General features: G+C 36.7%; 1 protein-coding gene across 8 annotated transcripts in view; it reads right to left on the reverse strand.

Annotated features, from left to right (window-relative positions):
- The window catches only part of R3HDM1 (R3H domain containing 1), a 150,218-nt gene that overhangs the window by 10,412 nt on the left and 112,780 nt on the right, over positions 1–27,026 (reverse strand). For all 8 annotated transcript variants that reach the window (XM_044242572.1, XM_044242575.1, XM_044242576.1 and 5 more), the window contains 2 exons: positions 7,917–8,020; positions 6,158–6,330 (listed from right to left, as the gene is read on the reverse strand). In XM_044242572.1, coding sequence (XP_044098507.1) covers positions 6,158–6,330; positions 7,917–8,020 — 277 coding nt within the window. The remainder of the gene's footprint in view (positions 1–6,157; positions 6,331–7,916; positions 8,021–27,026) is intronic.

Raw genomic sequence — 27,026 nt, forward strand, 5'->3', positions numbered from 1 at the left:
AAGTGAGTTTCATAGATAGCATATAATTAGATCAGGTGTTTTTAACCCATTCTGCCAATCTCTGTCTTTACAGTTAAAATAACCACTGATAAAGAGGGACTTACCTTTGTTACTTCACTGTTTTCTATATGCCTTTTAACTTCCTCCCCACCCTTCACTTCCTGCATTAGTCTTTTGTGTTTACTCCATTTTTTGTAGTAAGATATTTAAATTCCCTTCTCATTTCCTTTTGTATATGTTCCCATGGTTTTTTTTGAGGTGGGGGATGGTTTGGCTTGGATATTACACCTAACATCCTAAAGTTTTAACACCCTAATTTGAATTTATACCAGCCTAACTTCAATAACATACAAAAACTCTGCTTCTTTATGGCTCGTCCCCATCTCTTTTGGTTGCTGATGTCATAAAATTACATCTTTATACACTGTGTGCCCAGGAACATAAACTAATAATTCCTTTAAGGGTATTAGTCTCTTATTAAATTATGTAGAAAGCAAAAAGTACAGTTATGGACCATTGGTACAATACAACTAGCTTTTATATAATTGCCCATGTGTTTAACTTAATAATTGAGAACCTTATTTCTACATATAGCTTTGTCTTACTGTCTATTGTTCTACTTCACTCTGCAGGATCCCTTCGAGAATTTCTTGCACAAAGGTCTCGGCTTTTATCTGAGGATTTTAATTTCTATCTCACTCTTGAAGGGTAGTTTTGTCAAATACAGGATTCTTGGTTAACACTTTTTTCTTTTAACACTTTGAATATACTGGCCTGCTGCCTTTGGCCTCCAGTTTCTGATGAGAAATTTGCTGATAATCTTTTCTGAGGATCTTTTCTATGTGTCAAGTTGTTTCTTTCCTGCTGCTTTTAGTATTCTGTCTTTATTTTTTGAGACTGATTATATTGTGTTTCAGTGTGGGTATTTTGGGAGTTCTTACTTGGAGTATGTCAAGCTATTTTACATTTATATTCATGCTGTTTATCAAATTTAGTAAGTTTCAACCATTATTTCTGCAAATATTTTCTCTTCTCCTTTTGGGACAACTGCAATGTGTTGGTCATTTTGATGGTGTCCTACAGGTCCCTTGGGCTCTGTTCAATTTTATTCATTCTTTTTTCTGTCTGTTCCTCAGACTCATTCATTTCCACTGTCCTGTCTTCAAGTTCTCTGATTCTCTCTCTTCAGCCTGCTCGCATCTGCTGCTGAATTCCTCCAGTGAACTTTTCATTGCAGTTATTATATTTTTAGCTCCAGAATTTCATTCTGGCTTCTTTTTAGGTTTTCTATCACTTTATTGATATTTCCATTTTGTTCATACATTATTTTCTTATTTTTCCCTGTATCTTCCTGTAGTTCTTTGAGCAGTCTGAAGACAGCAATTTTAAGGTCTTTGTCCAGGAGATCTGTCATCAGATCTTTTTCAGGGACAATTTTATGTTGACTTATTTTTTTTTTCCCTTGAATGGGCCATCCTGTCCCGTTTCTTTGCATGCCTTGACTCTCTGTTGAAAATTGGACATTTGGATCTAACCATGTTGGTAAGTGGAAATCAGATTCTCTCCCCTTCCCAGGGTTTGTTCTGTTTTGTTGCTGTTATGATTTTTGTTTACTGACTGTTGCAGGCTGTCCCTGTGCCAAAGATTGGCCTGAGGTATAACGTTGAGGTCTTTTCAGGGTTTGGCCTATGCCTTTTCCTGGGCAAGTGCCCTTTATATTGATTTGCTTTTGAATGTCCCAGCCCTTACTGTGTGGCTCCCAAAATGGACTCAAAGAGAAAAATAAAGGGAAGGAAAACAGGATTCTGGTCCTTTAAGTCCCCTAGAAGTGTCATGGGAGAGATGTGCAACAATGTGGGGAGGTGCAACAACAATGGTATTGCCCCTTTGTCTATAGCTCTGTGATCAGAAGCTGAGACCCATCATGAGAACACAAAGCCTTTGTATTTGGAGGACAGGGTCCTTTATTGCCCACCCTGGCTTCTGTAGGCTGCTCTAGTAACAATGTGCACAGTTGCCTGTCAGGGGGTGAAGGTAAGGATAAGCACCTATTACTGGGCTAAAAGCTGAATTTGACTGAATTTAATTATAATTTATCACCCAAGCTTTTCCCTGGCAATTGCAAGCCTTCAATAGATTGTAGTGCTCCAAAACTGTTATATCAGACAGATTCTGCCAGCACAATTATTTCCAGATGGAGAGAGAGACTCCTGATGCTTCTACTCTGCCATTTTCCTAGAATCCTCTCTTGTCCAGTGATGATTCTTGCCTGGTGGTTTGCAGTTGGTGATTTTCTAATTCTAGCATTCTTTCTATTATTTACAGTTCATATTTTATTGTAAAGAAGAGCTTCACTCTTTCTCCATTCATTCATTTATATCAGGATGGACTCATGGATTTTATTTTATTTTAAGGGTGATCATTCATTTCTTATTTTATTTCCAAAGTATTTGAGCCTGGTCCTGTGTCTCTTGATACATCTCCATCACCCTTTAAGTATTTTATTACTTTCTGGCACAGCAACACGTTCCAAAATAACCTTGTATTTTATCCTGAATGAATCCTGGTGACAGTCATTTCACTAAGGAGTCCTCGTTGCTTTAAGTGGAGAATGATATTTAGAAATACCACTTGGGGGTGCCTGGGTGGCTCAGTGGGTTAAGCCGCTGCCTTCGGCTCAGGTCATGATCTCAGGGTCCTGGGATCAAGTCCCGCATCGGGCTCTCTGCTCAGCAGGGAGCCTGCTTCCCTCTCTCTCTCTCTCTGCCTGCCTCTCCATCTACTTGTGATTTCTCTCTGTCAAATAAATAAATAAAATCTTTAAAAAAAAAAAAAGAAATACCACTTGGGTAGTAGGTGTATCTCATTCTTTTTAGTATATACACTTAAGATATTTTCCTAAATGGTATAGTAATTTATTTAATCACTTATCTCACTGTTGTATATCAAGATATTTTTAGTTTTTCAAGGTCAACAACAGGTAAGAAAGAAATATCCAAGTACACATATTCCTGTGTGCTTGTTCCACAATTTTTACTGGACAAAGTTCTAAAAGTAAATTTGTGGATCAAAGACTTATGTACCTTCTACATAAATTTTTTCTTTGAGTACAGCTGACCGTTACACTAGTTTCAGGTATACAACACAGTGATTCAACTTCTATATACATTACTCTATACTCACAAATATAGCTACCGTCTGTCATAATACAGTACTATCACAATTATCACTGACTACCTTCCTTATGCTGAATGCTTCATCCCCATGACATACGCATTCCACGTGCATGTATCTCCTGCATCTCCCACTCCCCCTCATTGACTATATTCACCTCTCCACCTTCCCATCTCCCATCCCTCTGGCAACCATCAGTTTGTTCTATGTATTTACAGGCCTGACTCTGCTTTTTTAAAAATTCTATTTATTTTGTTTTAATGTTTATGCATTAGTTTTGTTTTTTAGATTGCACATATGAGTGAAATCATATGGTATTTGTCTTTCTCAGTCTTATTTCACTTAGTATAATACTCTCTAGGTCCATCCACGTTGTTGCAAATGGCAAGCTCTCTTTTTTATGGTTGAGTAATATTCCATTGTTTATATATCATATCTTCCTTATCCATTAGTATGTCAATGTATGCTTAGGTTGCTTCCATATCCTGGCTACTGTAAACAATGTTGAAATAAACTTAAGGCTACTTAAATTTTTTTGAATTAGTGTTCCCATTTTCTTTGGGTAAATACTCAGTAGAATTATTAAATTTCATGGTATTTCTATTTTTAATTTTTTGAGGAAAGTCCATACTGTTTTCCTCAGTGGCTGCACCAGTTTGCAATCCCACCACCAGCACACTACCTTTTCCTTCACATCCTCGCCAATACTTGCTATTTCTTGTCTTTTTGATTGTAGCCACCTGACAGGTGTAAGGTGGTATCTCATTGTGTTTCTGATCTACACTTCCCTGATGAGTGATACTGAACATCTTTCATGCATCTGTTGGCCATCTGTAGGTCTTCTTGGGAGAAATGTCTACTGAAGTCTTCTGCCCAATTTTTAATTGGATTGTTTGTGGTTTTGGTGTTGAACTGCTATGTGCATTCTACATTTTCAAAAATGTCACTAAACTGCCTCCAAGAAGAGTTCTATCAATCTGCAGTACCATCAAGAATGTACAGGAGGGTTTGTAATTGGACATCTCTGCCAACAATGCAAATTTTAGTCTTCTTCAGTTTTCCCAATATAGATAAAAATATTTTTATATTTTCATCTGATTAATGGCCACTGATCATTTAGTTTTTGAGTACAGCTAGTAGCCTATAAATGATCTTTGCCCTTTTTATTCTGCTATAATTTTGTCATGTGGATTTTATTCAGTTCATCTTTAAAAATATTTATTTATTAATTTTTTCTTTCAGGATTTTTAGTTGTTCTCAGTAATCTCTACACCCAATGTACATGAACATAATGAACTTCCATGAACCCATTACACAGCTTTGATTGTGTTTTCCCCTGCTTTGTTCCCCGAAAGAGTTCTGAGCAAATCTCAGGTATTATAGCATTTCATTTGCAAATAGTTTAATATACAAATATTTAAAAAATATTTTTATCTAATGGAACTTTTTTTAAAAGTAGGCTCCACACCCAGTATAGAGCCCAATGTGGGGCTTGAACTATGACCCTGAGAACAAGACCTGAGCTGAGATCAAGAGTCAGATGTCTAGCCTACTGAGACACCCAGGTACCCCAGGAATTATTTTCTAAAAAGAAAAGGGAAAAAAAAAAAAAAAGATTCTCATACTAACAAAATTAACATATTTAAATATTCCCTTTATGCTGAAAAATGTCTTTTGAGTGTTCAGTTTCAAAGGAAGATCCACAGGTTGTATCTGATAACTCCTGAGTATATTTTAATCTATGAAAGACTCAGCATTAATTTTTTATGAGATTTTAAAAAATTACTAACACATAATGTATTATTTGTTTTAGGGGTACAGGTCTGTGATTCATCAGTCTTACACAATACAGTGTTAACCATAACATACACACTCCCCAATATTCATCACCCAGCCACCTTATCCCGTTTCCCCGCTCCCTTCCGGCAACACTGTTTGTTTCCTGAGATAAGGGTCTCTTGTAAACGGTTTGGTCTTGTTTCATTTTTGTCTCTCTTCCCCTATGATCCTCTTTCTTGTTTCTTAAATTCTGCATATCAGTAAGATCGTATGATAACTGTCTTTCTCTGATCTATTTCTCCTAGCATAATACCCTCTAGTTCCATCCATGTTGTTGCAAATGGCAAGATATCACTTTTTGATGGCTGCATTGTATTCCATTGTGTGTGTGTGTGTGTGTATATATATACCACATCTTCTTTATGCATTTACCCAGATGGACATTTGGGCTCTTACCATAGTCTGGCTATTGTGGACATTGCTGCTATAAACATTGGGTGCAGGTGCCTCAGCCTTCATTTCAAAATGCTGTTTTTTTTTTTTTAGAGAAATGAGGTCAATTTGTTCAGAAAAATAGTCCATGGTATAAGCTGTTCTCCCCCACCCCCGTATTTTTTGTAATTAATAGCTAGATTTAGGGACTTGGTTAGATTCAGGCTCTGTGTTTTTTATGAGTACATTTACAGGTGATGCTATGTACTTCCTTCTACACTACATTAGGAGGCAAATAATATTTGGTTGACCCACTTTTTTAAGTGTTCTGCTTAATTTATCCATTTTAAATTCTCCCATAAAACTTTTCCTTATGTTCCTGACATGTGCTGATGATTTTCTTTGATCCATTATTTTATTGAGATTCCAAAATGGTAATTTTAAAATTCCACCATTACTTTTATATTTATTGACTGTATTTCTTCTACAATAAAGAGTGTTCTTGCAATCAACCTTCTGGTTGCACTAATAGTTCATATGGGAAATGTAGGAAAACTACTTAATTTTCTTTATCACATTAGAGATCTAGTACATCTTCTGATTTTTTTATATTAAAAATATTTTGAATATGCAAAAGTTGAAAGATAATATTTACATACTGAAAGAAATAGTGTGGATACAGAGAATGTTCAAACTTCTTTACTAAGATCTATCATATGTGACTAAAATGTTGAAAGTGTTAAAATTGTATTAAACAAAAGAAGCATCTTACCTGAACAATATTGTCTACATTGCTAAATTCCACACACTTCTGCCCTCTCTGGTGATCACAGTAATACTTGTTTTGTTTCCACTGTGGGGGTGAGTGGGCGCGAGATTGTGGATTGTTTGGTACATTGAGCTGCATCATCACCATCCCTCCACCAGGGGGCGGAGGTGGCACAGCTGGAAAGCAGAGTTGGGACAACGGTATCAGTATACTTTACCAACTAAATGGTAGATCTTTAAATACTAAGAAAATGGCAATTAATTTTACACTTCTGAACAAAACTTTACTATCATATATGCGAGCCAGATTTAAGCCCTAGAGCTTTATGCTACAAGTGTGTGTTTAAAAAGGCATTAAAATGGGACTCTGTAGGCCTAAACATCTTATTCTAAAAACAACAGGTCCATAGTTATTTATAAAAGCAATTAGTTTAAAAAATAAATTAATTTAAAAACTGGTATTAAATCCACAAAGAAGGAAAAGTTTGGGATGTGGGAATCAGAAAGCACAATTTTAGTACTCTGAAATGTCTTGTAACTCTGGGAAAATCATTTAACCTCTTTTATTACATGTTCTCATCTGAAAAAGGCAGCAAAGACCTCCTTGGCTAACTTTAAAAAGTTGTTATGATCATATGCATGCACAAACACTTGTTAATTGTATGGCAGAGGTAAGTAGACTATTATATCTGACTCCTTATCTGACTTATTTCTCTCGTGTACTAGTCTACAGTACCATTAGTATTAGGAATGTATGCTGTCTGCCACCCACCCCTTCAGCGTAAGGTAAGGTAGGATTTTTATGCCTTGAGGGCCATAGTTTGTACTGCAGTAACCAAAATGGTAGTTTCCAGTTCCCTAGAAAGAGATCCAGCCTGATTGGCTAGGTAAACCACAGAGGGCTGACTGCTTAGGGACACCTCAATTATAGAAGCCCATGTTGAATGTACACTATTAGTCATTTATTTCATAATCATTTACTGTTTCTTTGTTTCTCAGAGATTTACATATGTCAAGAAATCATTATCATAAAATATGGTATCATGATAAAGGATTATTTAAGATAGCATGGAAACAAAAAAAAAAAGAAGCAACCAACTCTATTTTAAGTACTAGGGAAACGTGGAATGAGCATAATACTCAGGAGACTGCTGCAAATAAGATGTGAAAAGAGTGACCAAGAATGGCGGCAGTGGGGAAAGAAGGAAGGCATGAGATCTGAAGGAATGGTGGCAGCATGAATGTGAAAGAGACCCGAAGAGAGGTGATTATGACTGCAAACTTTTTGGTCCCTAGAGAGAGGGTGAGGTGAGGGATGCAGGTAGAGAGAGGAGTATTAAATCTAAAGTGCCTCTGACAATACCAGGTAGGGATGCCCAGATGGCAGTTGGCTATTCGGCCTCTTCTCAGCCAAAAGAAGATTTGAGAGGCATTGGCAAAAAACAGTTGTTGAAGCGTAGAAGGTAGATGCATCTGCTAGGAAGAGCATGAAAAATAAGGAGATGATCCCGGAGAACATCAATGCTTATGAGGTGGGGAAAGAAGGAGAATCTGAGAAGAGAAACAGGATAGCAGTGTGGGAGTTACAGCAGTTGAAAAGGAAGGAGCGGATGGGAACTATTAGCTCTGAATTTGCAAGGTACCCTAAATACCTTGGGTGTATCTCAGCATATAAGAAGCTGAAAATCGTGTTCTAGACATGCCTAAGGAACTTAATTTCTCAAATGGACAAACCATTACCTATTTTCCAGTTATATTCATACCTGCACACTGGTGGCTTTGAAGCTGCTGGGAATTGCATGGTGAAGTAGTTCGAGGAAACTGTACTTGTTCTGATCCTGGATGTGGCAAGTAACCTACTGATGAGCTAGAGGGGAAAAAATGAGACAAACACAAAAACAGCACAGTGAGATGGAGATGACTGTAAAGACTCTGAATGAACAATCTTACAAATTTATTTAAATGAAATTATTTTTCAAAGTGGTTAGGAGTAAAAATAAAATCTACCACTATTCTCTATGAGTTATAAACACTTACTTTTTGGATAAAAATCTCCTTATGTTTATGACAATAATACTGATTCTTTTTTAAATCAGGAAACACCACTCCTAATTTCATTGCTCTTAGTTCTTTACAAATTACTCTAAATATGACTTTTTTATTATTCAAATAATTATTCAGAAAAGAAGAAAAATAACTTTACAAAATGGAAAAGTAATTTATTTGGATCTCACTTAGCTATATTTTAGAAAAGAGAATATGCAGTTTGACAACAATGAGACTCAGAGGATAATGTTTAACCAGCTTTTAAAAAAAAGATTTTAGGGGTGCCTAGGTGGCTCAGTTGTTAAGCGTCTGACTTTGGCTCAGATCATGATCCCAGGTTCCTGGGACTGAATGCCACATGGGGCTCCTTCCTAAACAGGGAGCCTACTTCTCCCTCTGCCTACTGCTCCTCCCGCTCCTGTGTGTGTGTGTGTCTCTCTCTCTTTGACAAATAAGTAAATAAATATATCAATAAAATCTTAAAAAAAAAAATCCAGACTACAGGACACTTAAAAAGACAAATGTATAATAACATAAGCAATATTTGTAGGGCAGCTGGAAATAAAAATGCCAACTAGATATTTGATATAACTAAGAAGTTAACTACTACAATTTTTAACATGTGAAAGTGTTACAGTTTTGTGGGTTAAAACATTTTTTTAGGGATTTCTATACAGAAATACTCATGAATGAAACGCCACAATATCTGAATTTAAAAATCATATGGGAAGAGGATGAGGTAGAGCTGTAGAGGAAAACAGATGGGTCATTAGTTAATAACAGTAGAAGTTACGGGTACATGGTGGTTCAGTGCACTTTATGTTTATGTACATTGAAGAATTTCTATAATAAAAAGTTAGAAATGTTTCTTTAAATCAGGCTGATAATTCTCCAATTACTAAAAATTCATTAAGTTTTATGGCTTCTTAGTGGCAGTAACTCATTGTGGTTCAATAAAAGGAAAAAAAAAAGGGATGTAAAGAGAGTATGCCACAAAAGGTGATTCTGGACTACAAGACAAAATGTAAAAATAGTACTTCCTGATGTAAATTACGATTGGGATGCATTATGAGTCTCAGCTAAGCAGTGGAAATAACACAGCTCAAGACTTGGTTTGTAAACATGCTGCTACTAGGAGAAGAGAAAGTTTCTCTATAAGGTAGAAGGATTTTTAGGTTCTAAATGGGATACATGCCCCCTTGTGCCATGCAGTACCCCTCACCCTCATCTTGGTCACTAAGCACCTTCTAATGGCTTATCCAAGTTCTGAGGCACATGAATGACAGGAAGCCACCCAGAATAGGAATAAGAATATTCAGGTTACTGAGATGAGTGAGATATCCCATACTACTAAACTACAAATTGACATTCTACTTCACCACTTTAGTGGGTTTTAGTTTTATATTGTTAGTATAAACTGGCTTGCTAGTCTCAGATTACCCCTTAAGTAAATGAATTACAAAACTGAGTTCCAAGACCAAGTGATCTCCTTCAAAAGACATGAAGACACTTTAAGGGATATGGACCAGGCAATAAGTAGCTCTCTTAAATTTCTTAAATGCCCTATTTTCAATTACCATCAAATTTGTCTTTTACAAAGGCAGAACTAGAATAGGTTAGAAAAAAAAAAAAAAGAAATGCAAAAGGATCAGCTTTTTAAATACCACTCTCACTTTAAAAATGCAGATATTTATAATACATGAAAAAGGAAAAACCGTTTTGTAGTAGTTTCAAAAATTTTTCCTTTGGGAGACGGTATAAGCAGAAAGGGGGCTTTTTAAAGCAAAACACCAGGCCTAGTTCTTAAAGAAGTTCATACACTTCCACTGAACAGGAAAATAAAACATCAATTCCATTAATCCATTTGGTCCCAAGCTTCCTAAAAACCATGAGTGTAAATTAAAACTAATAATATCAACTTTCAAAGGATTTGAGTTCATTGCAACAAAAAGTGGCCTTGACATTTACATCAGTTGTTTTGCTCTATTTTTTAGGAGCTGTCCCTTCCCATTCTATAGTACAGCCAAGTTAAATTGCTGCAAAACTGCCTCTCCAGGATCAGCAGAATGGATAAATGACGTAAATATCCAAAAGGTTTCTTCTTCTGGGTTTTCTGTGACGTTCATCTTATTCCTACAATGTTCTATGATAATTCATAGGTAAAAATTCCTCTTTCCTCTAGCCATTTGTTTTTTGCATTCTTACTGTATTCTGGAATCAAACCTATGATGGAAGAAATGATAAACACAATATGTATTTTTAAAATCAGAAAACCACTGAAGTCTACCAAAGTCTGAAGAATGTTAAAAATGTCCTATAACCATTTATGAATGCTTAAAACAGTCTTTTTAAGTAGTACTCCCAATGTCTCTTTGATTAGATCATGGTAATCTATTTGATACACTATGAGTGGAAATTAATTCTTATTAAGATATACTATCTGGGTATTCTTGCAAATTCAAGTGATGTTACATTGCTATCTATTTTAATGGCTTTGACATTTAATACTTGATACAGTGGAAAGCACCATGGATTTTGGTGTCAGGAGGCAGCATGGGCTTGAGTTCAAAGTCCACTTACTTGCAGTATGTCTTTGAACTTCAGCTCTCTCATCAATCAATGCGCCATTAATCCTTACCTTACTAAACTATGAGGAAAGACCTGGCCAAATAATTCAAAATACAAAAAGTCAAATGCAAAATGTACATCTTCATTAATGATGAAAGAACTGAATTAAAATGAGTTATGTTTCTATTATGAAGCATGAGAACAAGTCAGTACCTAAAAGGATTGTAAGTCAAAGGAAGATTTTGTCAAAATACATGAAGAACCTTAAAAACAGACCTATTTTTTAACTTATTAATTCCCTCTAAGGACTTTATGCCAAGAAAGAAATTCAGATTGCTTACTAAATGGTTCAATTAAGTGAAAAAGATGAAAAAGACCTGCATGTTCTCCTTCTTCCTTGTTTTTTTAAAAAAATATATTTATTTATTTGAGATGTATTTATTTGCAAATTTACTTATTTGAGAGAGAGTGAGAGAGAGAGGGAGAGTGTGAGCAGGGGGATGAACAGTTGGGGAGGGAGAATAAGCAAACTTTGTGCTGAGCGCAGAGCCCAACATGGGGCTCGATCCCATGACCCCAAGTTAATGACCTGAGGCAAAATCAATTGTCGATGCTCAATGGACTGAGCCACCCAGGTGCTCAACCTATATGAAAAGAAAAAGCTACATGAAACTGTATGAAAAGAAAAAAGAGAAAAATATGAATGTGACAACAACAGTTAGCTTAGGGTTGTAGGAATACAGCTGATTCTTTTTTTTTTTCTTTCTTTTTAAAAATTTTATTTATTTATTTGTCAGGGATAGAGGGAGAGAGAGCGAGCGAGCACAGGCAGACAGAGAGGCAGGCAGAGGCAGAGGGAGAAGCAGGCTCCCTGCCGAGCAAGGAGCCCGATGTGGGACCCGATCCCAGAACGCTGGGATCATGACCTGAGCCGAAGGCAACCGCTTAACCAACTGAGCCACCCAGGCGTCCCAATACAGCTGATTCTTGACAATTTATACTGTTTGTTATTTTCCAAAAAAGCATGCGTACATTTTATAAGTATAAAAAATAAACACTAAAAATATCCAATGAAAACTGCCTGGAAAGTTTGACTTTTAAATGTTGCTTTAGGGATTTAATTCCAGTGAATGATCTGAATCTCCTTCAGAACTCCTCAGCAGATGTCAGAGCAAGGCCATCTGGAGACAGTTACACTGATTCTATGCAACATAAACCTTCAATTCATCTGAGGGTCAGTGCGCAGCTGAGCTTGCTATCTCTAGAAGAAAATACGAGTTTTCTACCTTATAACCTTTCTGCAAGTCAAGGTGATTTCTAGCCTATCTATTTTTGTGGTGATGGTATCTATTTAGGACAACATAAATAAAACTCTCAACTAATTAGAAATTGGCCAAACTATATGCTCAATGAATAAAAATAGTATCAGGTAAAAATTTTACTGTACAGTATTTCAGATTTTCCCTTAAATGCAAAAGGCCAACTTTCCTTAGCTTTCTGGTTAAATGTTCACATTTATACAAATACTCATTTACATCTTACCTATTCCCTATACCTGTATTTTGAATTATTTGACCAAGTCTTTCCTCATATTTCTAAAAACTCAATAGACTTAAAAGTAGAGAATAGAAAATACTTAAAAGACAAATAAAACAAAGATGGGACAAGGTCACCTGAGACAGCATTGTTGCTTTCATTGAACACTGAATTTGTGTTTTTTGGCAGCTAAGACAAAATGGTGAATCCAGAGGATAAAACTCTGCCAGGATGGTAAGAGAAGCAAGCATTTAAGCATCTGGTAGGTACTGTATTACAGACATATCGTAACTACATTCTTTGATGAATTTAAAGCATGTAGTTAATTACAGAAGAATCCAGTCTTCTTATAGGAGAGACAGTTCATATTTTACTAGGAAACTGAGGGACTGCGGTGGAAAACTGGCCCTATGATAAGATTATTTCCCATTAAATAAACAGGCAGGCTGCAAAAGCCTCTGCAATAAGGGCTAATATTTTCCTTACAAATGAACTTTGAATACTTCAGTTACAGGTATGAGAGCCAAAAGTCCACTATAATATTTCATATAAAAGGTGTCTTCGGCTTGAGCACTGTTAAGAGTAGCTATAATCAAACACAATCAACCATAAATATATCTCTGGTACTGTTGGGAGAATGATTTTGAGAAGGACCATATTCTGACCAACCCATTAGGATGAACTTGATATCATTAAGCAGAGGCATTATTAGACCCGTTTTATACATCACTTTAGTAACTCCGTGAAGTGGTAGAAAGCATCAGCCAAACAATAGTTTTAGCTTTATTATAGTTGATCTTAAGCTGCTCTTTCTGGCAGTAATTTAGCTACTTATTAGGTCTGCTCTTAGAGTGACACCATAATATTGCCATTGACATTGAGGATAATTCTTATACACCAATGGGTAAGCTAAGGAACACAATCCTGTTCCTCCAATAGTTTCATCAAATCTTTTAAATATAATTTCAAAAGATGAGATGCCAGAATAGAATTGTTTCATATTATTTAAATCAATATTTCACCTATTAGAAATTGACTTCTAGCATGACAACATTTCTGTTAAACTGCTCCCTAGAGGAACTGGTGAAACTATAAAAAAGCAACCACTTAAAGCCTCTGGAAATGGTTCTAAGGCTGACCAGTATATAAGAAACATCTTAAGAACATCTATAAAAATCTGGCAGGAAAGGTTAGTCTGGTATTTGAACCAAGACTGCTCCCCCTTGACCCCCCAGTTTAGTGAGGGATAGACTACTCCAGAGAGCTGCAGCCTCCAAAACATGGAGCTTTCTCTCCTTGCAGCACCCAGATGGAGGGCTTTCTTCCAAGGAGGAGTGGTATGTCACCTTTCTCATCCTGCCCTCAAGTACCTGTGCTGAAGCTAAGTCCAAAGTGAGTGAGGTTGAGAGGTGGAAACTCCTATTCCCTCAACCTCCATTTGTGGAACTGAGGGTCTACTTCAGGTTTGACATGCTGAGCAAGTTCTGGGCCCTGGCATGATCACTCTTGTCCCAGCTCCTTAAATGAGGATTCCATGCCAGAAGAGGTAACGTGAGGACCCCTCACTCTCCACCAAATATTCAGCTCATAGGGGAAATAGGGTGTGATTTTTAGAGAAGCCTACAATGTCCATATCTCCATCTCCAGAGCTCTCACTCGGAGATTCTTCTGAGCAGTAAACCTCATAAAACAGATAGGACCTAATTTCCTCCCAAGAGAACTATCTTCAGTTGCAACAGAAAGGGAAAAAATTAAAGTCTACATGTGTGGTCAAGAACAGCAGAGGTTGTGTAAAGACAACTGGGAGAGTCAGGCTAAACTGTAGGCCTGCTAGTTTGCAGGAGGGCATCAGGTGAAAAAAACAGCTGGAAGGAGTCTTCTTGAGGTCAGAATAAAAATCAAACACTGACCCCAGAAACTTGACCTTCAAAGGAGCCAGATTTTGAAAGGATTACTTTGTAGAGCAATTTATGCACCAGGGCATTTCTAAAAACAATAGAGCAACTGGCTAACAGGTAGTAGAGTTTAACAGTTGGGTGTTCTTTTTTTTTTTTAAAGATTTTATTTATTTATTTGACAGACAGATCACAAGTAGGCAGAGAGGCAGACAGAGAGAGAGAGGGGCAAGCAGGCTCCCTGCTGAGCAGAGAGCCCGATGCGGGGCTCGATCCCAGAATCGTGGGATCATGACCTGAGCTGAAGACAGAGGTTCTAACCCCCTGAGCCACACAGGCACCTCAACAGCTGGGTGTTCTAAGGGAGAGAGGAAGAGTCCTACTAAAACAACTGTCATCCTAGAACAACTATGAGAATACCCAAAGCTTTCCTTCCTTGAGGAACATCAGAGGTAGAACTTTGGAGGTGGGGGAATGGGGAGGAAGTTTAAGGAGACTTCACTAAAATGATCCAGATCCAGTAAGTCACTAAACAAATAAAGTAAAAAACAGGGGTGCAAAGGTGGCTCAGTTGGTTAAATGTCCAACTCATGATCTTAGGATTGTGAGCTCAAGTCCTGTGCTGGGGTCTATGCTGGGCATGGAGCCTACTTTAGATTAAAAAAGAAAAAGAAAAGATGAAAAATGTAAACAACATCAGGCACCCAAAGCTGTTACAATATATAATCTAAAATGTGTAACTGAAAAAAAACATGGGACATGCAAAGAAATAGCAAAGTATGACTTATACATTAGATAAAAGCAGGGAACAGACAGGTTCTGTGAAAAAGAACAGATTTTTCACATTCATCAGAAAAAGACCATCAAGTAATCATTAGAAAAGCAGCTCACAGAACCAAGGAAACCATGTTTAAGGAAGAAAAAATGGTGACAATATCACATTAAAAAAACAGAGAATACTAATAAAGACACAGATATTATAAAAAAGAACCAAATGGAAATTATGGCATTGAAAAACAGATAAAATAAAAAATTCATTAGATGGGCTCAACGATAGATATGAACTGGCAAGAGAAAGAATAAATGAACTTGGAGACAGATAGATCATGCAAGCTGAAGAACCAAGAGAAGAAAGAACACAGAGAAAAAGGAGCCTCAAAGAAATGTGGGACATCATTAAGTATACCAACACATGTATAATGGGATTATCAGAGAGAAGAGAAAGAGAAAAAAAATTCCAAGAAATAATGGCTGGAAACATCCAAAATTTATTAAAAAACAATGACATACTCATTAGGTACCTCAATGAAATCTAAACAGGATAAATGCAAAAAGATCTGAAGAGACACCATAATAAAAATGCTGAAAATCAAAGACAAATAGCAAGGAAAAAAAATTACTGGTTACTTAGAATGGAATCCCACTAAGATTAATAGCTGACTTTACAGCAGATGGGATCCCAGAAGATAAGAAGACAGTAGAATAACACATTCAGAGTGGTCAAAGAGAAAAAACTGTCAACCAAGATTCCTATATCCAGCAAAGCTATTCTTTCAAAAATGAGAGGTAAAATAAACTTTCCCAAGTAAATAAAAATATTTACCTTACAGTAAATACTAATTAGAATATACATAAAATGATAAGTAGTATTGGGATCATGGACTGAATGTTTGCTTTTCCCACATTCATATGTTGAAGCCCTAATTCTAATGTGATGGTATTGGGAGGTGGGGCCTTTGAGAAGTAATTAGAGTTAGATGAGGTCATGTGGCCCTGGTCCAATGGACTTAGTACTCTTTCAAGAGACATTAGTGAATTTTTCACTCTCTCTGCTTGTACATACCGAGGAAAGGTTATGTGAGCACAGAGCAAGAAGGTAGCTGCTGACAGTCCATGGGGAGAGTCCTTGTCAGACACCAACCCTATTGATACTTTATTCAATCTTGGACTTCTAGTCTCGAGAACAGTGAAAAAATATGTTTTTGTTTTTAAGCCAAGTAGTCTATGGTATTTTGTTATGGCAGCCTACAAGGATGGACACAACCAATATAGGAAATTATGTGATTGTACATGATAGTAGAAATGCATATTTTACTTCTTTCTTTTTAAAAAAATTTTATAATTTATTTACTTTTAAAAAGAGTTTATTTATTTATTTGGCAGAGATCACAAGTAGGCAGAGGCAGGCAGAGAGAGAGGGGGAAGCAGCAGGCTCCCCACCGAGCAGAGCCTGATGCAGGGCTCAATCCCAGGACCCTGGGATCATGACCTGAGGTGAAGGCAGAGGCTTTAACCCACTCAGCCACCCAGGCACCCCTACTTCCTTTCTTCTAATTGATTTATAAAGAAACTGTAGAAAAGAATATGTATATAATGTAATGTTGGACCCACAGTATATAGAAATGTAATATATTTGTCAATAATAACACAATGAAAATAGGTGGAGGAAAGCTATAGTGGGATAAAGAAATGCCTATAGATGTTAAGGTGATAATGATAACAGGCACTTTTTTCTGTATGACACTACAATTAAACTAGTATAAATAAGAAGTTGATGTGGATATGTTAAGATGTATATGGTAAATCTAGAAAAATCACTAAAAATATTCAAAAAAGTAAAAAAAAGAAACAGTAAAGAAAATGTTACATTATAAAATATTCATTTAATGCAAATGAAAGCAGAAAAAGTAGAAATGAAGAAACAAACGCATGAGAAAGAGAAAGCAAAATGGTAGACATGAGCTAACTACATCAATAACATTAAATATAAATGGATTAAGCAATTTGGTCAAAATACAGAGACTGTCGTAAGAAAAAAATGATTTTATACTCTAGGAGACACACAGGAATAAAAGGATGGAAAAAGATGTATCACACAAACAATGATCATGAGAAAGCTTAAGTGATTATATATTAATATCAGATAAGATAGACTTTATCATCTTTTTAAAAGATTATACTTAATTATTTGAGAGAGTGAGTGAAAGAGAGAGAGCAGGAGTTGGGAGAGAGAAGTAGACTCCCGGCTGAGCAGGGAGGCTGACATGGGGCTTGATCCCAGGAACCTGATACCATAACCTGAGCTGAAGGCAGATGCCCAACCGTCTGAGCCACCCAGGCTCAGATAAGATAGACTTTTATATTTTTTTAAATCGTTTTTTTTTTTTTAAGATTTTATTTATGTATTTGACAGAGAGAGATCACAAGCAGGCAGAGAGGCAGGCAGAGAGAGGAGGAAGCAGGCTCCCCGCTGAGCAGAGAGCCTGATGTGGGGCTTGATCCCAGGACCCTGGGATCATGACCTGAGCTGAAGGCAGAGGCTTTAACTCACTGAGCCACCCAGGTGCCCCAAGATAGACTTTAAAACAAAAGACAGCTTGAGAGATAAAGCATTTCGTAATGAAAAAGTAGAAGTCATAAATGGAACAGTTATAAACATATCAGCCCCTAATAAAGAGCACCAAAATATATGAAGCAAACATTGACAGAAATGAAGGAAGAAATAGACAATCCAGGTGAAGAATGCAATGGTCCACTTTCAGTAATGGATAAAATAGTAACACAGAAAATTAATAAAGAAATAAAGACTTGGACAACACTAAACCAACTAGACTTAGAAGACATCTACAGAACCCTCTATCCAAGGACAACAGAATACAAAATAATTTTAAGTGCACATGGCACATTCTGCAGGACACACCATATGCTAGGCAACAAAACAAACCTCAATAAATTAAAAAAGAGAGAAAAAATACAAAGTATGTTCTCCAACCACAATAGAATGAGGTTAGAAATCAATAGGAAAAGACTGGGGACATAAATAAGTAAAAATTAAACAACACAACCCTACATAACCAATGGATCAAAGAAGAAATCAAAAGGGTAACTAGAAAATACTTTGAGATGTATGACATTGAAGATAGAGGGAAACCCATGGCTGTAAATCCCTATTTGAAGGAAGAAGAATGATCTCAAAGCAATAACCTACATTTTCATCTTAAGACATGAGGGGAAAGGGGAAGAGCAAACCAAACCTAAAGCAAGTGAAAGAACGTAAATAATAAAGATTGCAATGGAAATAAAATGCAGAAAAGAAAAACAGGAAAAAACCCCCAAATCCCAAATATGGTTCATTGAAAAGACCAACAAAACTGACAAACTTTTTGTAACACTGACCAAGGGAAAAAAAAAAAGAAAACTCAAACTATTAGAATCAGAAACAAAGAGGGGAGATTTCTACTGACTATATAGAAATAAAAAGCATAATAAAGGAACACTATGAAAAACTGTACACCAATAGATTAGATCAAATTCCTAGAAATATATAACTACCAAAATGGAATCAAGGAGATATAATCTGAACAGACCTAAAACAAACCAAGAGACTGAAGTAGTAATCAAAAACCAAATTATAAACACAAAAGCTCTCACACAGAAGCCTTCAACAGTGAATTCTATTGAACATTTAAAGAATTAATACTTCCTCATAAAATCTTCTAAAAATAGGAGAACATTTCCCAACTCCTTCTATGAGGCTAGTAATACCCCTATACTAAAATTAAACAAAAGTATCACAAGAAAACAACAGACCGATATTTCCTGTGAATATAGATGAAAAAATTCTTAGTAAACTAAACTAGCATGTCAACCCAGCAACACATGAAAATAATTATATACCAAGACAGAGTAGGATTTATCCCAGGAATGCCTGGGCCATTTAGTATCTGAAAATCTATTAATGTAATATATCCTATCAACAGACTAAAATACAAAAATCACATTATCATCTCAATAGGTGCTGAAAATATATTTGACAAAATTTAATACTCTTCCATAATAAATATTCAACAAACTAGGAACAGAATAGAATTTTCTCAATATGACTTAAGAGTTTCTATAAAAAATCCACAGCTAATATCATACTTAAGGTGAAAGAATGTGTGCTCTCCTGCTAAAATCATAAACAAGGACGTCTGCTTTCATTACTGTACTCAACACTGTATTGAAGTTCTAGACAGAGAAATTAGGCAAGAAAATAAAAGGCATCCAGACTGAAAAAGAAGCAAAACTATTATGTTCCCAGATGACATGATTTTATATATGGAAAAACCTAAAAAATCCTAAAACCCTAAAAATAAATTGTATTTCTATACATTTCCAATGACTTATCAAAATAAAATTAAAGCAATTCCATTATAGTATCATTAAAAAATGAAGTACTTTAGGTATAAATTTAAGAAAAGAAACACAAAATTAACTCTGAAAACTCAGGAACACTGGTGAAATAAAAGATCTAAATAACTGGAAAACATCTCATCTTCACGGAATGTAAGACTTAACTAAGATTCCAATATTCCAAATTAATCTACAGATTCAATGCAATCCCCACCAGAATCCCAGCTGACTTCTTTGTGAAAATTGACAAGCTGATTATAAAATTCATATAAAATTGCAAAAGACACATGATAGCCAAAACAACCTTGATAAAAATCAAAGTTGGGAGGACTCACATATCCCACTTTCAAACTTCATCAATATAGTGTGGCCCTGGCACAGGACAGACATACTGAGCAAGAGAAGAGTATTCAGAAATAAACTCAGACATCTATCAACATCTGACTTTTTTTTTTTAAGCGTTTTTTATTTAAGAGAGAGAGCATTCGTGCAAGACAGCACAAAATGGGGGGTAGGTGTCAAGAGAGAAGGACAAGAGGATTTCCTGCTGAACACAAAGTCCAGCGTTGGGCTAGCTCCCAGGAACCCAGGATCATGACCTGAACCAAAGGCAGATGTGTGACTGACTGAGCCACCCAGGCACTCTGATCATCTGACTTTTGGTAAGAGTGCTCCCATTCAATGGGAGAACAGTCTTTTCAACAAATGGTGCTGGGGCAACTAGACAGCCATGTGCAAAAGACTGTAGTTAGATCTAGTCCCATACCATATAAAAAAATTAACTAAAAATGGATCAAAGATTTAAATGTCCGAGCTAAAACTATAAAATTTTTAGAAATATAGACTATGAATCTGTGGTCTTAGAGTTGGTAATTATTTGATATGACACCAAAAGAATGAGCAACAGTAGAAAAATAGGTAACTTCATCAAAGTTAAATACTTTGTACTTGGAAGGACTACATCAATATAGTGAAAAGACAACCCACAAAATGGGAGAAAATATTTGTAAGTAATATATCTGCTAAGGGACTTTTATCAGAATATAGGGAGAACTTAAACAATTCAATAATAAAAAGACACATAACCCAATTATATTGGGCAAAGGAACTGAACAGACATTTCCCAAGGAAGATATACAAATGGCTAATGAGCGCATGAAGAGATATTCAATATCTTAGTCATCAGGGGAATCAATATCAAAAGCACAATGAGACATTACTAGAATGGCTATCATAAACAAGTCCAATAATTAACAAGTATTGGCAAGGATGTGGAGAAATTAAATCACTCATGCATTATTTAAGGGAATTTAAAATGGTGTGGCTGCTTTGGAAAAGTCTGGCAGTTCCTCTAATGATTAAACAGAGTCACCATGAGATTCAGTGATTCCACTCCTAGGTATATACCCAAGAGATATGAAAACATACGCCCACACAAAAACTTACAAACTAATGTTTATAGCAGCTGGTGTGGAACCAAACCAAATGTCCTTCGGTTAACAAACGGTTAAGCACAATGTGGTAGATCCATACAATGGAATATATAAAAGTAGTGAACTACTTATTCTGATAACATAGAAGAACCTTGAAAACATTATGCTGTGTGAACGTAGCTTATCATAAAGGACTACCTATGATTCCATTCATATGAAACGTCTATAATGGAAATCCATGGAGAAAGAAAGATTAGTGATTGGGAAATGATGGCAGTGATAGTATCAGATGGTGAAAGCTAAAGAGTACAGTTTCTTTCCTTTTTATTTTCATCAGTATATTCACATTAAAACATTTAATGGTGGTGAAACACACATAACTTTCAATTTACCATTTTTAAGTGTATAGGTCAGTGCCATTAAGTATATCCACATTCTTTTTTTTTTTTTTTTAAGTATATCCACATTCTTGTACAATCATTACCACCACCCATCTCCAGAACTTTTTCATCTTGCCAAACTGAAACTGTACCCAGTAAATACCAGTTCGCCACTCCTTCTTTCCCCAGCTCACGGCAACCACCATTCTACTTTGTATCTATGAATATGACTACTGGGTACCTCATATAAGTGGAATCACATAATACTTGTATTTTTGTAACTGGCTTATTTCATATACCATAATGTCTTTAAGATTCATCCATGATGTAGCATGTCTGAATTTACTTCCTTTTAAGACTGAATAATATTCCATAGTATGTGCACCTCACATTTTGTTTATCCATTAATCTGCTGACGGACACTTGCTTTTATTTTCCCCCACCACAGGGTTTCTTTTTGAAGAGATGAAAATATTCTGAAATTTACTGTGGTGACAGTTGCACATCAGTGAATATACTAAAAACTACACTTTGAGGAGGTAAACTGTATAGTATGTGATTTTTATCTCAATAATACTGTGCAAACAAATAAGGAAATGGGAGAATGGGCAAAAATGGTGTATATATATATATATATATATATATATATATAAGGTATTCACAAAGGAGTTCTATCACATGAAGTTGCCCACCAAAAGGCTGATGACTTAAGAAAGCAGTGTAGGATGGGGCGCCTGGGTGGCTCAGTGGGTTAAGCCTCTGCCTTCAACCCAGGTCATGATCTCAGGGTGCAGGGATCGATCAAGCCCCACATCGGGCTCTCTGCTCAGCAGGAAGCCTGCTTCCCCCCTCTCTGCGTGCTGCTCTGCCTACTTGTGATCTCTCTCCCTCTGTCAAATAAATAAATAAAATCTTAAAAAAAAAAAAAGAAAGCAGTATAGGAAATTCAAAACAAAAATGATGGAGAGCCTGGGTGGCTCAGTAGGTTAAGCCTCTGCCTTTGGCTCAGGTCATGATCTCAGAGTCCTGGGATCGAGTCCTGTGTCAGGCTCTCTGCTCAGCAGGGAGCCTGTTTGCTCCTCTCTGCCTACTTGTGATCTCTCTCTCAAATAAATAAATAGATTTTAAAAACATTATTGCCATCACCTTTCCTTTATGGTTTTGTAAATATGTCTGTTATTTCAAATTATTATTTTTTTGGATGGGAGACAAGGACTGAGTGTATTCTTCTCAAGCAGTAATTAATTCATTTGAAAAGCAAACTCCATAACTGCTACAGTTTTTAGTAGCTACTAAGGATATCTTTAAAAAATTATGAACAGTTGGCAAGATGTGCTAGAAATCATTTGGTTTTCTGCCTTTTTAAACTACCTGATGTCTGAAAGCTTCATGAACCTATAACATTACTTAGTACCCATAGCCATGTTCCCTCAAGATGTAATTAATCAACATAATCCACTTGGGGACTGCAGTAGTCTGGGTATCACATATTTAATTCTTCTGAATTAAAAAGACTAAAGCAGGGGCACCTGGGTGACTCAGATGGTTAAGCATCGGTCTTCAGCTCAGGTCAGGATCCCAGGATTCTGGAATCAAGTCCTGTATCAGGGTCCTTCCTCAGCAGGGACCCTGTTTCTCCCTCTGCCTGTTGTTCCCCCTGCTTGTGCTCTCTCTATCCCTCTGACAAATAAAGAAATAAAATCTTAAAAGAAAAAAAAAAAAGACTAAAGCAGTTAACAGAGAACAGACCCTTTGAACCCACTGGTCCCAATGTCTCACTTACCATGTGTGGCAACGAAGCAAGTTTTATTACAGGTTGTTTTTTTGTTTTTTTTTAAAGTAGGCTTAATGCCCAACATGGCGCTTAAACTTACAACCCTGAGATTAAGAGTTGTGCACTCTAGTGACTGAGCCACCCTGGTGTGCCCCTATAAATTTAAGCTGAAATTCATCAGTCTAGCAGAAAAATAGAAAATTAATAGTTTATTCAAAAGCCAGGGTGCCTGGGTGGTACAGTTGGTCTGGCTCTTGGTTTTGGCTTAAGTCATGAACTTAGGGTCCTGAGATAGAGCCTGTGTCAGGCTCGATGCTCACTGTGGAGTCTGCTTGAGATTCTCTCTCCATCCCTCTCTGGCCCTCCCACTCATGCTCTTTCTCTCTAAAAATAAAAAAACAAAACAAAACAAAACCAAACAACCCAAACTATTCAGGGGCATCTGGGTGGCTCAGCTGGTTAAGCTTCTGCCTTTGGCCAGGTCATGATCCTGGAGTCCAGGAATCCCAGCCTCAGGCCCCACGTCGGGCTCTCTGCTCAGTCTATTTCTCCCTCTGCCCCTCACCCCGCTTGTGCTATCTCCCTTTTTCTCTCTCACACACATTTCTCTCCCCACGCCCCACTCTGCCTGCCTCTCTGCCTACTTGTGATTTCTGTCTGTCAAATAAATAAATTTATTTGACAGACAGAAATCACAAGTAGGCAGAGCAGCAGGTGGGGGTGGGAGGAAGCAGGCTCCCCACTGAGCAGAGAGCCCAATGCGGGGCTCGATCCCAGGACCCTGGGATCATGACCTGAGCCGAAGGCAGAGACTTTAACCCACTGAGCCACCCAGGCGCCCCTCAAATAAATAATATCTTTAAAAAAGTTCATCTTCAAAATGATTCTGTAGAAGGTTTTAAAATCAATTATTGTGGGTCTACTTCTATGTCTCTGTTAAATGCTCTGCAGTATTTATTTATGGTTCCTTAAAAATATTCAATTTTAAAGATTTCTTAGTTTTGCAGCTTTTCCCTCCATTTTCTTTTCTTTTTATATTTTTTGTTAAAGATTTATTTATTTGAGAGAGAAAAGTATGTGAACTGGGCGGGGGGGGAGGCAGGCAGAGGGAGAGGGAGAAAGAGAATCTCCAGCAGACTGCTTGCTGAGTGCAGGGCCCCAATTGGGGCTCGATCTCACAGCTCTGAGATCATGACCTGAGCTGAAATCAAAAACTGAACACTCAACTGAGTGCTGGTTTTAAATAAAACTAGTCTTTGCTCAAACTTTAAGAAAAGGAGACCAAGATCATTTTTTTTTTACAGCTTTATGGAGGTATAAATTATAGAAAATAAATTCTGCACAATGTGTATTATTTGATGAGTTCTGGCATACATATATACCATAAAACCGTCGCTAACCCCCAAAACTGCCTTCTGCCTCATTGCAGTATCTCCCTCTTTCCTCCCCCACAACTCCCCCTTAACCATACCCTGACCAAACATTGATCTGCTTTCTGTCACCAAAGAAATTAGGTTGCATTTTCTAGAGTTTTATATAAATGGAATCATATATATACCTTTGTCTGGCTTTTCTTCATTCAGGATAATTATGAGATTCATTCATCATGTTGTTCTATATATCAATAGTTCATTCTTTTATTTGCTAAGTAATATGCCACTGATAAATATAACACAAACTGCTTATCCATTCAGGTGTTGCTGGACATTTGGGTTGGTTCTAGTTTTCGTTTCCCTTGGTTAAATACCTAGAAAGTGGAATAGCTGGGTCACAGAGCAGGTATAAGTTTAAGATTTTAAACAACTGTTTGCCAAGGTGTGTTTTTGTTTTGACTGAGGTTTGAGAATTCTTGATATATTCTCCAGAAGTTTTAAATTTGATTTTTTGAGCCAGTATACTGCTTGACTTTTAATTTTTATTCTTTTGTACAAGGCCAGTTTCCATCAGATATAGTTTTCTTTCTATCTGAAAAACTTTTAACATTTCTTGCAGTGCAGGTCAGCTGGTTATTAATTCTGTTTTTGTACATTTGGAATAGACTTCATTTCACCTTTGTTTCTGAAAAACATTTACTGTACAAAATCCCAGATTTTTTTCTTTCACTGCTTGAAATAAAGATGTTGTGGCACTGTCTTCCAGACAGTTTTGTTTGTTCCTCAATATATAATGTCTTTTTTTTCTCTCACTGCTTTTATGATTTTCTCTTTACCACTTCTCTAGAAGTTTTTTCCTTCAGGCTTCTTTTGCTTGGAGACTGCTGAACTCTGGGTTTATAATTTTCATCAAATTAAAAAAATCTTCATTACTTATTCAAATATTTTTTCATCCCTTCTCTCTTCTGAGGATGCCAATTACATATGTATTTATTAGGTCCCTTGAAGAGCACTGATGCTCTAATAATTTTTTCTCCTGTCTTTTTTCTCTCTCTGAATTTTATATTTATATTGTTTCACAATCAATTTCAATTAACTGTTTTTTTCCTCATTATTGCGTTAGTTTCCTATTTCTTGCCATACTTGGTAATTTCTGATTGGATGGCAGATATTATAAATTTAAATTTTGTTGAGTGTTGGATATTCTTGTATTTTTTAACAGTACTTTTGAGCTTTGTTCTGGGTCACAGTTAAGTTATCTAGAAACTAATTAATCCTTTTGAGTTCTTTTCTTTAGGCATGACGAGAACAGCCTTTAATCCAGGGCTAATGTTCCCCCACTACTGAGATCATGTCTTTTTACGCCCCCTACTCGATTCCTCAGATATTATGAGGTTTTGACACTCTGGCTGTTAGGACTATTAACCAGTCCTGTCCTTCGGTGAGTTCCAGGGATTAACCTGTTCCTGGTCCTGTATGGTTTTTGCACATACAAGCACCAGGCAGAAATCAACTAGACTTAAAAAAGTTACAGCTTTTTCTTGGCAGCTTCTTCTCCTCAGCACTCTGCTCTGTAAGGTCCAGCTATCTTGGCTTCCTTACATTCCTATCCTCATCTCCTTAATTTAGAGAGAGGCTCTTCTTGGGGATCTCTCCCTGAGTGGTGGCCGGGAAACTCTATCAAGGCAGCAAGTTGGGGATACTGAAGACTCATTTTATGTTGTTCTCTCAGGATTTATACTCCTTCGCTGTCTAAAAAAAACTTGTTTCATATATTTCTCTGGCTTTTAAGTTAAGGGAAGAGGATAAATCTAGCCCCTACACTCCATCTGGGCTAGAAACGGAAGACAAGAGGATGTAGATTTTTTTTTTTAAAGATTTTATTTATTTATTTGACAGAGAGAGATCACAAGTAGGCAGAGAGGCAGGCAGAGAAAGGGAGAGGAGGAAGCAGGCTCCCTGCTGAGCAGAGAGCCCGATGCGGGACTCGATCCCAGGCCCCTGAGATCATGACCGAGCCAAAGGCAGCGGCTTAACCCCCTGAGCCACCCAGGCGCCCCGAGGATGTAGATTTTTAAGATCCTTTCAGCACCTTGCCAAATACTATTCCCAACACCAGTAAGTAAAATACAAAGTTAGCATATTCCCAAGCCAAAGGAATTATTCAAAAAATAAAAATACATGGGATATGTCAGAGGGGCATTCCAAAACAAACCTCTTCTGCCTCCTAAACTTGGCTTATCTCAGGGGACTGCATGTTATCTAGGTTACCTATGCCTTGGAGAAATACCAAATAAAATGGAAAGCCATTCAAAATCTTTGGCTGTGCAGAATGTCACTGTGGATATTTAGAATTTGGAAAAACTTAAAATGTACATGGTGAAGAAAGTGGTAAAAATCTAATGATTCAAAAAGTAGGCAGGGAAGACTAAGAGATTTTCTTTTCCCCTAATGTTTAAAAAATATACTTTTTAATCTGCATTTTTCCTTTATATCTTTCAAAAAACTAGTATCTATTTTTGAATAAATACCCTGGATCCTTCATAAACAAGTGGGTCTCCAAGCCACTACACACTGTCTGGAGGGTTGCAAATGTCCTCTTCTTCTTACATCCAGTGTCTTTTCCTCTTAATGGTTTTCATGCTCCCCAGCAACACCTGACTGTTAATCTTTGAAATCTCCTTGTATGTTGG

The sequence above is a fragment of the Neovison vison genome, chromosome 3, assembly GCF_020171115.1.
Source record: "Neovison vison isolate M4711 chromosome 3, ASM_NN_V1, whole genome shotgun sequence".
NCBI lineage: Eukaryota > Metazoa > Chordata > Mammalia > Carnivora > Mustelidae > Neogale > Neogale vison.